The 15784-nt window shown below is 43.0% G+C and overlaps 1 protein-coding gene across 1 annotated transcript; it reads left to right on the forward strand.

The window, feature by feature from the left end:
* The first annotated feature begins 270 nt into the window (after positions 1 to 270).
* On the forward strand, positions 271 to 13738 carry LOC128324964 (arylacetamide deacetylase-like 4). The gene is made up of 4 exons (XM_053250224.1): positions 271 to 346; positions 7044 to 7260; positions 8792 to 8855; positions 12964 to 13738. The coding sequence occupies exons 1-4, from the start codon at positions 311 to 313 to the stop codon at positions 13736 to 13738; spliced, it is 1092 nt and encodes a 363-aa protein (XP_053106199.1). The 5' UTR covers positions 271 to 310.
* Positions 13739 to 15784: the final 2046 nt, after the last annotated feature.

Here is a 15784-nt window from a genome sequence, read left to right on the forward strand (position 1 = left end):
TTACAGGATGGTGTAGGATGCAGGATGATTCACTCATACTGTGACCTCCCATTTTGTTCAGTGTGGTAACAAAGCAATCTTACCTGAGGTGCTATAACTGGTCTGGCAGTTTACAAACTACATTTGCCAAGAAAGCTCAATCGTTTAGTTCAGATCATCTTAGCAAAGGACAATGAGCTATTTTCACATGCTGTCAGCATTGTGCTTGTATATTGGCATTCCTGTCTTGTTTCTGGAATTGTGTGTGTTTGTTTATGCATTCTGGAAAATCAAAATCCCTTTAGGAAGCAGGGACCCCATAAAGCTTCGAATGTTCCATTTGGCGATCATTTGGGCATTCCGGTTGGTAAGTGTAGAAGGAGTAATTATTCTGTTTCCTTTGTTAACTTGTTTGTTTCTTCAGAGGGATGTGATTATAAAATGGTACAGTTTGGTATGATGCTCTGTTGAGAAAGTGGGCTGCATTTCTCTCTTTATAGTGAAACAGTTTTACAACCCAATCTTATGCATGTTTGCAGGGAAGTAACTTCCAGTATTTACTTCCAACAGCTTCTAGAGGACTTTCCCCCCTAAGTAAGAGTTGTTACCACAGTTGTTCAGACTCATGTTTAACAATTTGTTCCCTTTGCTGGCATACCAGTGCAAGTTTTCTGAGGGAAGTCCTTTCACCTTGGAGCTGGAGGAATGACTTGAATGCTAGGGGGACTCTTTGGTTCCTGTGGCCAACAGATGGGCAAACAGAGTCCAAGGACAAAGACCTTTCAAAGGAAAGGAATAAGGTTTACCATCAGAGCATGACAACATGACCAGGCTTGAATATTAGTTGCATTAACAGATTTCAAAGCTGTGTGGAGGCAAAGGAGGGGGGCGGAGACTGATGCTGTAGTACTGCTGGCAGGCAGGGTGGAAATGAAACAGTAGGGGAAAGATGGAGGGAAGGAGATTAGAAACAAGAGCAGATTATATTTCTCTTGCACTGAGCGTGGAGAAGGGGATAGCTCTTAGGCAAGAAGATCCTGGCTTCCATGCTGCAGTAAGAGCTTAACTGCAGGTCCAAGGAAGTGTCTGGAGACTGCTCAGCCAGCATTTCAGTCCACAAGATCCACAGCAACTGTGTGCCACCAGAGACCAAGTTCCAAGAAGGGCTGGTGCACAGCATGTGCCACCAGTCAGTTCCAAAGGCAAGAAGGCAGCACCAGGCTAGCAGTCGAGCTTCATCTCCAAGAAATTTCAAGAAATCTGCTAAGATCTTGCCTGGAACCTCTGGAGGATGCAGTAGCAGAAAACAAAGCATTACTTCACTTACTGTGAAGACTTCTTGCTGCTGCATCCTCCAGGGGTTGCAGGGCAGTCTTGAGCAGATTTCTCAGCTATGGAGCCCACTTCTGGTAGCAGGCTCCTTTTTTTATTTCAGACTCGAGATTCAGGGCTGGAGAAGCATGTGTATTTCCCTGCAAGGGTCCAATAAAGGATGGGTGGAGTGGCCAATAGTCAGGGATGATGGGAGTTGTAAGCCAAAATCTGATGAGGTTGAGTAGCCCTGCTGTAGACAAAGATTAACAGAAGAAGATAATGCACACTGAGTTATCTGTATGGCGCTCTTACTCCTGGACTCCCGAAGTCCAGGGCCTCCACAACCAGTGGCCTCCACAACGGCGCCCAGGGCAAGCTCTGAAATTGCGCCTGCCCCCCCGCCACCCCCCCCCCCCAACATACATCTGACTGACACACATATTTCAGAAAACTTTTATTTAAAAAATTTCAAAAATTACAAAAATTACCAATATCATACATGTGGTCAAGCTCCTATCTACCACTTCAGATTTATTTTTTAAAACTATCCAAATTGTGGGGCTATCATTAATTTGTTTGGATAGCTCAGGTTAAAATGCTGGAAAATGACAAATTTCAGTATGCTGGGGCTCATGAAATCCCCAAATATTATGCGGAGTTGTATTTGGAAAAACTAAAAGAATTGCCTTTCTAATTCTCTGCTATGCATTGTAGCATCACGATTACATAAGTTTTAAAAATAAATGGAGAATTTGACTTTTCCCAGATACTCTGAAAATAATTAAATGATATGCAGAGTAAACTGTGTCACTGCTTGGAATATATTCTAGTATTTCAGAAAGACAGTAAAAATGAGAGAAAGAGCAAGAAAGTCCCAGTGGGCCTTAATACTAAGGATTTCACATTGATTCAAAGACAAACTGACCATTAATAGCCATATTATTAAGACATCACATTTAACTCACTTATCACAAGAAGCAAAGTAAGAGCAAATGGATACAATCTTAGCTCATAAACTTCAGCTCAGTATTCACAAGCCCTTATTCTCTGTACATAGTGCCAATCTGAATATGTGTACAGTGACATATTATATTAATTTTTTTAAAAAAAAATTACCTGTAGCCCCTTTGGGGGACATCTTAAAGGCTGTGGGGGGTCTGCAAAGTTTCCCCCTCCTCCCACTGGCCTCTAGGGCCTCACAGGCACCATTTGAACATGTGCGGTGGTCATTTAAAAAATATTTTTTTTTATAAAATATGGCTGCTGAAAACAAATGGCCACTGTGCATGCTCAAATGGCCTCTGCGAGGCGTGGCATGCCCTAGGGCCTCACAGAGGCCATTTGAGCATGCCCAGTGGCCATTTTGTTTTTGGTGGCCATTTTTAAAAAATTATTTAATTTTAAGAAATTGCGCCCCCCCTTCGAGTGGCGCCCGGGGCACATGCCCCCCCTGCCCCCCTATATATACGCCCCTGTCCACAACCCCTGGGAGCCCCCAAATCCTCTTTAGTATGTCCCGGGTGCTGTGGTCACCTGGGCGAGCATGATGATGCTTAATTTGCAGGGGAGGGGAGCCTCCAAAAGCCTTTAAGTCCAGGCTCCAAAATTACCTAGGTGCACCTCTGAGTGTGGTGGCTAGTTATAGTGTTTCTAATCAGGGGCGGAGCCACCATTGAGCAAACAAGTTCAAAGAACCCTGACCATCTTCCACCAAAGGCCACACCTGGCACTCCAGCCACACCCCGTGTCATATGTCAGACACAGGGGGTGTGGCTTTGTTCACAAATGGGGCCGCATTCCCCATTTGACAACAAATAGCATGACTGGGAGCTGCTCTCCCTGGCTACACTGTGAATGCGGCGCTGGATGGTATTTGCTCCCATACAGGGCGCATGGCTCAGTTTGCAAACAAAGCTGCTGCTCCCCCTGCGTCAGATGGATGCAGGGGGAACGGCTTCTCTCACAAACAGGGCTGCAGGCCCCATTTGGGAGCAAATACCATCCAGCGCCACATTCACAGCACAGCCAGGAATGCTCTCCCTTCCTTTAGAGGCAGCGAGAGCAGCTCCCAGCCACACTGCGAATGCAGTGCTGGCCAGTATTTGCTGTCAAACAGGGAACACGGCCACATTTGTGAATGAAGCCATGCCCCCTGCATCTGACATGGTGTCTGACATCAGGCGCAGGGGGCATGGTGGGGGAGACCACCAGCGGGAGGAACATGGGCCTCCGGGTGGCTTGCTCCGCCAGTGTTTCTAATTCAAGGTAAAAAGCAGAGAACAAAGAAACAGGGCCTCTTGAGTCCTAGAACTCAAGCATTCCAGTGGCATGAAAACTTGTAGGTTGATGTTTAGGAGCACAAAGTAGAAGGACTCTAGCATAGGGAGGTTCACGGAACTGGTTCTGTGCACTCCCAGGAGGCTGGGGGCGGGATTTGCTTTAAGGGGCAGGGAAGGTCCCTCTTACCTGCCCATCCCTGTCCTGCCACTTCCCCACCCCCGCCAGCGCTCTCCCAAAAAGCATTGGCGTGGGGCTGCAGCGTTGCTCTTTGCAGCCCCTTTCAGTGTTGCCACGCAAATGGTCAACATGCGTGCCTCATTTTTGCTCTTGCTCCCCTGCAACTGGTATTTAGAGGCATCCCCTGCAACTGGTATTCAGAAGAATCTTGCCTCTGAGGCTGGAGATGGTCTATAGCCACCAGACTAGTAGCCACGGATAAACCTGTCCTCCATGAATTTGTCTAAGCCACTTTTAAAGCCATCCAAGTGTGATGGCTTTAGTAGCCCAGAGTTGCTCTGATTACATTGGGGTTTCATACAACTTTTCCTTTGTCCTGGAACCATAGCTTTCTGTAGGAGCAATTTGAATTCATACAGAATGTAAGTGCACGGGGTACTGTCTGCTCTTTCCCAAACTGAAAACTTAAATACCCCTGCTTGCATGACTGTCCTGTTTGCCTAACACAGAGGCCAACATTCAAAGCAGAAGACATGGTTTGTACAGCATTATTCTTGGGCACAGATGAAGGCTAAATTCCCCAAATGGAATAAGAACGTGTAAGATTGCAACCCTAACTAGACTTCAAATACAAATGATTACTAGTGAGTAAGTCCCACAGAGTTCATTAAGACTTGCTTGCCATAAAGATCATAGGGTTAGTTAAATCTGCGAGCTTCCTCATCTGAAAAGACTGGCATGTGAAGGGTCTACTGCCTTATTTAGGAGAATATGGGAGGCACTTTTCATGAACATTTTTGGCAGTTGTTATTCGCCAATGTCACTTTTGCATTCTGTGTATGCTTATGAAATATACACTGGAGTGAAGAGTAGTTTAGCAACACCTAGTGGTTCTTGGTATGGGAATCACAGATCAGACTGGTAGAAAGACAAAGCAAGACCAAAACTATGACTTTATTAAAAAAAATATTAAAGCTTTATTGAACTAAATAGTAACCTAACATAAGGCAAATCATACTTTAAGCAGTCTCAGTGTGTATTGAATCATAACTGGCTATGCGTTGAATGCGTGTTCAGTCAGTACTATGGCTGGCAACAAGTTAAAAACATTCTTAACATTCCTGGAGGGAAGGGAGGGAGGAGTTCAAGGAGCGGGGTGGATAGAAGGAAGGGAAGGAGGGGAGAAAGCACATTCAGGCAAGCTGAATCACCAGAGAAGGGAGGAGGGAGAGTTGGATGGAAACGAGGAAAATCAGAGAGGCTATTGAAGGCATGTTTATCGGATCTTGACATAAGGTCAGGTGCATGGCTGATGCTTGTGAGCATTGCTTGTGAGTGCTGAGGGCAAACTTGCAGGTGACTGGCACGTCTGCAGCTCCAGAACAAAGATGGAGACATCAGCTATGCCCCAACTCCCTCTCCGCAGAAAGAGTTGCCGAAAGAACTGTGTCTTTGGTGGACTCCTGTTTCTATGGGGCCGCCTAGCAGGGTCAAGAATGGCTAAACTATTGATGCCTGCAGTTCCCCTTATAGTCATTTGACCCTCTGATCTGGTCATGGGGTTCCTTGAACCAAGATAACATCCAGAATGGGTATCCATACATGTCCATAGGTCAAGTCATAAACACGAATTCTCATGACAAAATAAACTAACTTTCTAAGGGAAGGCTCACAGATTACACACATTGGTTTCATATGATAAACACTGGTGTTCTTGTGAGTGGATCCTATACAAAGGGCCTGAAGAACTCTTTGTTGTGCGAATCACAGCTTTTACTGTCCTTGGGGCACCTATCTGGAGGAGGTGTGAAATACAGGAGAACCTCATTAATTACAGGTCCAGCATTTATGCGTATCTTGTCATGTAATGGACACCCAACCTTGGAATATGCGGGGGGGGGAGGCAGCAGGAAAAGGGTTAAACCTGCATATCCACAGGTTGGGGGTGGGCGGGGGTGGAAATGACCTCAGAGTTTATTTCTGGCTACTATTTTGACTTCGGTAGCCATTTCATGGTTCATTTCTTTTTTTAAATGGAGTGGGGGGAGCGATTTTCAGCTGATTTTCTACTGGGGGGGGCATCTTTGGACTCCTGAGGAAGGTGGGGCATGGTAGGGCACTTCATTTGGCCTGTTTTGTCTGTTTGGGGGGTTATTTGGAGGTGATTTGGATCAGTGCAGGAACCTACCCCCCCTTTACATTCACTTCAATGCCCCATTATTCACGGATTCGCTATCCATCTCCCTGATGGAACAGAACCCCTACAAATAACTGGGTTCTCCTGTACTGGGAAGGGGGTAGAGAGCATTTGGTGGGGCAGTTCCAGGAGACAGCAAGTCTAGGATATTTGAGTTGCCGGCTAGCTTGTGGTACTAAGAGTCAAACATAATAAAAAGCAGTTTCAATGATGTATGCAAAGCAAAGGCAGATCTAGTCTATTATTGCAAGTCATTTATATAGATTCAAGTAAAAGCAGCACAACAGTATGTTAACAGAACAGCAGGATATACTTCCTTAAGTAACAAAACAATAGGTCTAACAAAAGCACCTTTGGTGGTTATTCTCTTTCTCTGAGTTTAGCAGTTTGCTGACAGTACATCACATCTTTTATTAGAGAGCCCCTGGCAGGGAGAGCTGGCACAGAAGCTGGCTTGATCATGGCCCAAGACTCATTGGTCCTGATCCAGGGGAATTGACAGAGCACAGAACACAGCCTTCTTTCAGTGATTGTTCTAAGACCTTAACTGAAAAGGGGTGAAAGCAGGGTGAGGACAAGACTTCCTGAACTGCTTTGCCACGTAGTCAACTAAGACTGGAATTGTAGCAATGTTGCCACGTAGTCAAATCAGACTGGAAACCTATCGCTATGACATCATCACATTCACCATATGATCCCCAACTAGTAGGGGTTCTCACTGGGAAGTACTGCACCAAAACAATAGCAAACAGGAGCAACAGAATGTGAAAAAATGTAATAATTAATGAGTTTAGGAGCAAATAATTTGCCTCCCCCAAAAGGATTTTTTTATTTTTGCTCAAAAATTGGAATGGACAGACATTTGGTGTGCAACTGGTATACAGCGAGTATGGAGCCCTGCGCTCTCCACCAGTAAGATAGTCACCAGTAAGATATCTCACCAGTAAGATAGTCACCACTGGTCCATTTATTTAAAATCATTTGGTTTCAGAGGGTTTTCTTTCTATTATACAGTGAATTGAAAGGCTATTTAAGTTGATATTTACAACCTCATGTATGTATTTCTGATCTATCTTCGTCTCTCACCACAAAACAGGGCAAGCTTTTTGAGAAAATGGGGATCTGCAGCCAAATTCACTTCATTAGATTTTTAATGAATATCCCACAACCAGGGAAAGACCCAAAGCTCTTAATCAAGGATGCAAAGTTTGAGCATCTGCCTGTAAGAATTTACCATCCAAAAGGTCCCTATACTGGGCTAAGAAGAGGACTTCTCTATATACATGGAGGCTGTGGAATGTTTGGATGCAACAGTAAGTTGTTTCATATAATTTTAACATTTGCTTTTTAAGTCATAATAAATGGAGAGTGGTTATGGCCAGAATTACTCCTGGATCCAAAAAAGAAAAGAGCTCCCAGAATTCGGAAGCCCACAGCTATTAGCTAAAATAATCATTATGGCTGCACACTGACAAAACAAAAAACAAAACAGATTGGGGTTGATCTAACATAATGCTGATTAAGTGTATTGTTCACCTGATACATAGGGGACTAGATGTATCAAATTATATTATCATTTGATGCATTAAAAGCTAGCGCCCGTTATCATAACGGGCTTAAAAATACTAGTATATTATATTCGTTTAATGAATCGATGGGAGTGGTGGCCTTACCTGATAGGAGAACATTAGGCTTCCTCCTAACTGGAATTCATCTGTCATTCACCTTTCCCCCCTAGCATCACCTCACAATGATGGGATCATCTCACAATAAAGGAAAGCCACATCATGACACTGTATCCTTTCCCTGGTGCATTACTGGGGGTGGGGATGTCTACTCCATGACACAGCCATCCTTCCACCCAGTAATGCACCAGGGAAAGGATGCAACATCATGACATTGCTTCATTTCTCAGAGTATTGTGGGGCAATTGATGTGAGAAAAAAGGCAGCCTTTATAGCATAGCCACTGTGACTGCCCAGAAGGCAGCCAATTTCCAGTTAGAAGATAGAAGGGAGTCCACTGCTGTGTAAGCCCCAGCTACCGCCCACAATATAGTCTGCTAAAGACAGTATGATATTGTATTGTACTGAATGGTCTCATTTTATTGGGCAAGTTCTTCATGATTGTATCAAATGAAAAAATGCCCTGATAGAGTCTGCATGCTGTCAAGTCCAATTATCTGCCCAATGCTATGCACAGCCCTAATGACCATGCCATTTCTCTTTGCTAATTTCCCATGTATTATGATCCATAATTGCTGGTCATCCCCCAGATATTTTTCAAAAATGCTCTCACTAATCAAGAAGGGTTGGAGTATCTGAATACATTATTTGCTGGGGAGCAGGAAAGATGAGTACAGATGGATGCTGTTTCCTAAACCCAATAGGTAACATCCACAGCAATTATCACACAGCAGTGCAAGTGGAAGCCATTTTTCTCATCTTGCATCTGCTCTGCTCTGCCCAGACTGCCCCCCACAGCCTTTCCTGAAGGTTGGCAATGATGTGGGAGGAGCGTAGGTAGCCACAGGGGGAGGGGGGTTCATAAAAATAAAACTGAACTGGACGCCATTCTGAACAAGCTGCAAACTATGGATTTGGGAGCATTGCTGAAAATATGCAAATGTTGACATGCACCAAATTTTGGACTTGCCTTATTATAACACATGGCACTGACCTCAGACGCTTCCCCTATGCTGAGCAAAATCATTTTACAAGCAGGTAAAAACAGCCTTCGCCAAGTTCTCAAAACTCAACATGGATAATGTAAATGAAACTTGTGTAGTGAGGAGAACGCTGATCTCAAGACATTTTGAGCATTTCAAGCCTTTTTTCCCCCCAGGGACCTATGAACGAATGTGTCGCTATCTTGCCCGAGAAAGTGATTCAGTGGTTGTGTATATTGAGTAAGTGTGTTTCAGATTCACTCTCCAAACACTATTTTTCTACTTCTAAATTAAATGCTGCTGCTGTTGTATTAAATTTAAAACATGTGCACCCCACACTTCTGGCTCAAATGAACAACAGTCATCCAATTTTAGAATTGGAAGGGACCTTGGAGGTCTTCTAATCCCCCACCCCCCACCCGGACAGTGCAGGAATGAGACATTTTATGTCTCCATAGAGAAAATGACATACCACTGAGCATTCAAAAATGATATTGACATGGATATTTCTACACAGACTCTTAATGCACCACCCCCACACACACACACACTCAACGCATAGAAGCAAATGCACAACTGCACCTTCTGCCCCAAATGTCTGCATGTTCCACATGATGCATAGAGCAGTACACATGTGGTGGGCTCTCCTTTTCAGACATTCCACTGAACATGCAGACTAGTGGTCCCCAACCTGGGGTCCTCCAGAAGTTGCTGAACTACAACTCCCGGCATCCCAAGCCACAATAAATTGTATCTAGGGGCACTGAGGGCAGCAGTTGGAGGTGGGGCTGGTGAGCACAGTCCCACTTCACCTTTCATGCACTGAGTTTACACATTTGATGCTGTGTGAACAGGACCAACATATTAAGATCAATGCAGATGAAACGAACAGCAGAAGTATCTTTCGGTCAGCTATGCTAGCTATGTTCAGGATGGTGTGTGTATGGGAGTGCAGAGTGTGCTATTGTGTAGCCAATGAAGTTAACTTAGAGAAGAACATTGGGGATTTGTTTTTTAAAAATCCTTTTCAAATTAGTGGTGTGCTTTTAAAACCCTCCAATTTTTCTTCAGCTTGGATAAAAGTCTGAGCTGGAGATGAGTTCCCAGTTCCCTTCCTTGGTCCCTGAAGTAATTTATGTTCCCCAAAGTCCTCCAATCCTCCAAACACCTTTCCCCCTCCCTCCTTTATTTACCTGTTAAGAGTCAGGGCAGCAGCTGAAGCAGAAATATGCAGGGAGAGGAGAGGAGCTTTGCCCCTCTCTTTGTGTCACCCTAATGCTTTCTGCCCTGGTGCATTGCTACCTAGCATGTTGGGGTAGGTAAGAGGGAAATGGGGAACAAATCTGTCCTCTCCTCATACAGTGCCACTCCCACTGCCCTTGCTGTCTGACAGATAAGTAAAGGGAAGAGTGGTTTGGGGGCTAGTGGGAAGGGCTTTGGCGGATGATGAGGGCTGGCAGGAGTGGGAGAGGGCTGAACCTCAGATATGCTTGGAAAAATTATCCAGGCTCTTTTGATTTGGATGTGTTCTAAGTTTATCCAAAGTGAGTTTGGGGAAATTCAACCAATCCTAATACTGGGCAGTGAACACTGGCTGTTTCATTCCCAAGAACAGAAGCTATAATTTTATTTTACAAAGCAATTTTCTCACCCATGTGGCCGTGAAGATGTGCTTGAAAGCACTCTTCAATCCCTAGAAATGCAATCCCTAGAAAAATATCAGAAATTATCAGAAATGCAATCCCTAAAAAATAATAATCAGAAAACAGGGGTTTATGCTGGAATGGATTCCTGTAGACACGGTATAAAGCTTTAGTGTTCTGCATAGCTCCTCCCAGACTCCTCTTGATTAACAGAAGATAAGTAAATAATAAAACTAGTTTAAAGTACAGAATAAAATATGAAAAATGAGTGAAGATATATAAATGTTCTGGCTCTGCGTCATTTATTTCGTTCATAGAATTCCACTGTTCATGATGCAAAACTGAGTTATCTGGACACAAAGAAAATATTGATTTATCACCACCACCACCACCACAAGATTACCAAAATATACATAATAAATTAAAATATAAACATGCACATATGTTCATCCACACCCACATATTTATATTAACACAAATAAAACAATACAATCAGGAGCACCAGAGATCTAACAATATGTAAACTTAGCCACCCCAACTGTATATCACTGAGAAAAGTATCTATTATCATCCAAGTATTTTTATATAGAGACCCAGATTGCCCGTAGTTACAGAATATTTTCATTTAGCCTGACTTATTTGCCTTCTTTTAAATTCTCTAAATAACAAGAAAAGCACCAACATCCTTTTTAAAAATACAGCTTAACTGTAACTAGACCTCAGGTCTACCAGTACCCTCAACATTAAATGTTCTTCTAGTTTCATGTAAAGTGGACTCTACATCTTGAAAGTGTAAACAAGTGTAAACATCTGACAGTTTTTAGAAAGCATTTGAAAACCCACCTCTTCATCCAAGCTTTTTCTGTCCTTTAAATTTTTAAGGTTTTAATTTATGGCTGATTTTTAAATTGTTAAATTGTTTAAAGTTTTTGTATATATTTTAAGTTGTTTTATACTATTGTAAACCGCTCAGAGACTAAAGTTTGGGGCGGTGTACAAATGTAATAAATAAATAGTAAGTATGTAAGTAAAACATAATCTGATTACTGCCCTCTGAAAAATTCTTTACACTCAATGATTCATAATATAAATCAACTTAACCATCACCTTACCCTAAAGCCAGCTCAATACTGCACTTGCCCAGAGGCCTGAATGCAGATATATACTTTTTCAAAAGTAGCAATACTGTACCTGAATTTATATTTTACATATTGCTGTTATGAACATAGGTACAAAGACTTAATTGCAGTGTCTCCTGACTAACCACAAGTATATTCATAACACAGAACTAAACAGAACCACATCATTTTCATCTAAACACAATTGTCTTCAGACTCTATGATCTTAAAAGAAGGGGTGGGGCGGGTCCCTATAGCAAGTTCATCAGTTAATTTGTCTCTGCTGCCCGCCTCCTCATCAGCTGTGGGCCTATTAAAGAGCTCCTCACACAAAAAGCAATCAGCTGCCTCCCTTCCTGGTCCCTCCCCCAATGCCTGGTCATTCCACCCATCACTTCACCTCTCAGCCTCTGAAGCTGCTGTCCTCCTGGGCCCTGCCCCTTCTCCCAGTGACATCATGCAGTGTCAAAGCAGAGGGGTGGGGGCTATTGCTGCAGCCAGGTGGTGGCCTGCCCCCGGGCTTCCGGGCTCTTTCCGGCCTCTGGGGATGGGTGTCACCACCTTCACGTGGAACCAGGCTTGTCTCCACTGATGCCCTTGATGCCATCCAGCTGGGCAGGTGCTCCTCACAGGCAGGAACCAGTGGGAGGGTCCAATAATATCATCATAAAGCACCAAAGCAGAAGGCAAAATCTAAATCCACATTTCAGCACCCAGCAGCTTAGTGGTTTGTCAAAATGAGATTTTCCCCCAGGCCTTACTTAAGGGGCCAGTGGAGAAGATTAAATGGATCTCCTTTGGAGGGGATTTCATCAGCTAGAGAGTGTGGGGGGTCATTCATTCATTCATGACATGTTTTCTTGACACCCAGTCTGGTATTTTTCCCATGTTTCCTATGATTTGAGTCAAATAAATAGTTTACGGTATTTACCTGAATCCAATACTAGGTTTTTTGCAAGTTCTTTGATGTTAAAAAATCAGGGAATTGTCTTCTTAAATTTGAGTGCTGTTCCTTTTGGGTAAATACAAGTATAACCTGTGTTTAACCTCTGTTTTTAAGGGGCTTGTCTTAAATTCAGAATTGTCTTTTATTTGGGTAATTATAGTATTTAATAACTCTACCTCTCAGTATCCTAGTCTAGGCACCACAATTAAATTTCTTGGTGTGATGACCCCTTGGTACCTGGGATTTGTCAAACCTTTTCATAGCCCTGTCCTACCTGGCTGCTAGTTATACTGAAGGAAATCAAGCCACACAATGCTTTGGGGGAATGAAACTTTTAAAAGCTCTGATGGGGCTAGCTAAAATGGCCTTTGCTGCTACCTGGTAGTCACAGATGAGAAACGTAGCTGGTAAGATTTATTGCTCAAGACATGTTGTTATCAAATTGTGTGTCCCCCATCCAACCACCAGGCTAATAAAAGCAGAACAAACTAAACAATTGACAACTTGCTGCCATTTAATGGTACTCCACAATCTGCTGCTCGAACTAGGCCATCTGACCATGCCTAATGGTAGGGCCAGCCATACTGAGACACCAACATTTTGACAAAGGTTGAGACACAATGCTTTGATTGATGTTTCAGGTATCGTTTAGGTCCGGAGTACCAACATCCGATCCAGCTGACAGATTGCCTCACTGCCACTAAATATTTTATGAAGAATGCAAAAGACTATGGAGTGGATCCCAATCGTATCATCCTTGCTGGGGAAAGTTGCGGAGGCTCAATTTGTGCTGCTATTAGCCGAGAACTGGTGAAAAGAGACTATCCCTTAAAGCTTCGAGCCCAAGTCCTGCTGTACCCACTCTTGCAGATAGTGAATGTTATTTTGCCATCCTATCAGCAAAACCGTTTTGGTCCTGGCTTGACCTCTAAACGAGGACTTAAACTTGGCTTTCAATATTTAAACGAGGAAGTAGTGGATGTGGACGAATTATTGAAAAATGCTCATGTTCCTGAGGACATGAGGGAGAAATACAACAAATGGATTGGTGCAGATTGCATTCCAGAAGAATTTAAAGCCAGAGGCTATGAACCATTAGCGCCTGCTCCATTTAGGAAAGAATTGTTTAAAAAAGCGAGACTTGATGATGAAACTTTGCTATCACCTATTTTAGATGAGGATGCTATTATTCAACAGCTCCCTGAAACATACATTTTAACCTGTGAATACGACATCTTAAGAGATGATGGACTATTGTACAAGAAACGACTAGAGGACAATGACGTACCTGTGACCTGGCACCATCTAAAGGATGGGTTCCATGGACTTATAACATTTATTAATGCTTGGCCATTTGAATTTTCAAGTACAAAAGCAGCATTTGAAGGTATATTAAGTTTTATTAAAAGGTTGTAAAATGGCAAAAAAAGTTCTCAATTCCTATTTGTGCACTCTGTACTAGTATTTTCTGCCAATCTACAGTACATATGGGTCATAGAGTTGCCTTTTATAATGTATTATTGTTTCTTGTATGCCTCTCTGAACCTTTTCTTGTTTGTTTGGCTTGGATTCTGCTGTATTTGGGGTCTATTAGCCATAAAACATTTGATGCTACTTACTCTATGGCTATGATTTTAAAATGTTCAGCATCCTCTCATTGCCAATAATGTCTACACTACCCCCTGTAGAGATACAAAGAATTGAGATACATGCTGGGATACAAAGAACTGCAAGATTGCTTCTGCACACTGCACATCCTGACTAATGCAGCACTGCTGTGATGTAAAGAAGTGTTGGTGCTGCCAAAGCATTCCACATTAACTCAGCACCAGTGTTTGCATGGAGAAGGTGATTTCACATCTATTCTTTCCTCAGAAGTGCCTCAGAAGAACTGATTTGCAAAGCCTTATTTTGCAGCAAGTGTGCCCAGTACAAAATGAGATTTTTGGTGGGGGAGCATGCTACAAACACAAAGCAAAATAAAATAAAATAGCAATGTTTAAAAGAGGAAACATGTTAAGAGAACCTTTTTCTCATATTTTGCTATTTAAGCCATTGTGACAACTCTGTTGCTAAAAAAAAGCAGCATATAAATATTTTTAATAAGGGCGGGGGGAGAGAAAGGAACACACACAGAGACCAGATTAGAGCTATAAACAGTGTAACTTCAGGAATAAAAAGGAACAAAAACAAAAACATCCATTTTGTCAGAGCACCCCCCACACACACACTTCTTTTCAAAGCGTGTAATATTTTTGCACTAACTAATTTCCTCACAACAAGGTATACTGTTGGGATGGAGAGGGTTTTTCTTACAAGTTTGCACAAGGATAGTTTTGGCATACTTTGAAAATGTTTTGTTTTTTACAAAATGCTTAAGAATTCTCTCTCTCACACACACACACAGGATGGGACTTCTCTCACATGTACAACACACACACGGTTCATGGGGGTGGGGGAGAGCGAGCAACATGGTAGCTTGACCAAGGGCAACAAATCACACACAAACCAAACAAACAGCAAAGGGTTGATTTATTTTAACAAAATGTCTTCTTACTTTCGTTCTTGGACGGAGACCAACAAGCCAACAGCCAGATTCCTGGGCTCTGCAGTTCCATATACAAATTCCAAGCAGGGGAGAAGCACAAGATGCCAGGAGAACCAATAGGGCTGGGAGAAAAATTAACCCTTTCTTGACTCTCTGCTACTGCCAAAGTGCCGATCTCCAAGAGACTCAATATTAATTAACAGGCGGTGCAAAACGGGTGGGTGGGGAGTCATGTGACATGCCTCTGGGGGGCCCTTGAAGCAGTGGGGTCACCCAGACAACTGTCCCCTTGCCTAATGCTAGTGACACCCCTGGTGGTGGTGGGGAACTTACAATAAACTCTGCTTTGGATCTAATCACTTGAGATTCCTTAGATTATGCCCACTTTTTCATTGGCAATAAAATATATTCAGGCAATTCTCCACAATTTGCCCGTGAGCAATGAGTACACCTAGTGAAAAAAACAGGTTCTGTTAATTGTACTATTTGCAGTATGACGTGGGCTGGCTTACATAGGAACATAGGAAACTGCCATATACTGAGTCAGACCATTGGTCTATTTAGCTCATTATTGTCTTCACAGACTGGCAACGGCTTCTCCAAGGTAGCAGGCAGGAATCTCTCTCAGCCCTATCTTGGAGAAGCCAGGGAGGAAACTTGAAACCTTCTGCTCTTCCCAGAGCGGCTTCATCCCCTGAGGGGAATATCTTGCACTGCTCACATATCAAGTCTCCCATTCAGATGCAATCATGACAGACCCTGCTTAGCTATGGGGACAAGTCATGCTTATTACCACAAGACCTCTTCACACATTGTACTTTTTACATGTCCACCTTCTAAAGTATATATTAAATAAAATTACCATGTAAACACAACATATGATACAATTCATCAGATTGCTGAGATTAGCAGAG

Source organism: Hemicordylus capensis, chromosome 4, assembly GCF_027244095.1.
Source record: "Hemicordylus capensis ecotype Gifberg chromosome 4, rHemCap1.1.pri, whole genome shotgun sequence".
NCBI lineage: Eukaryota > Metazoa > Chordata > Lepidosauria > Squamata > Cordylidae > Hemicordylus > Hemicordylus capensis.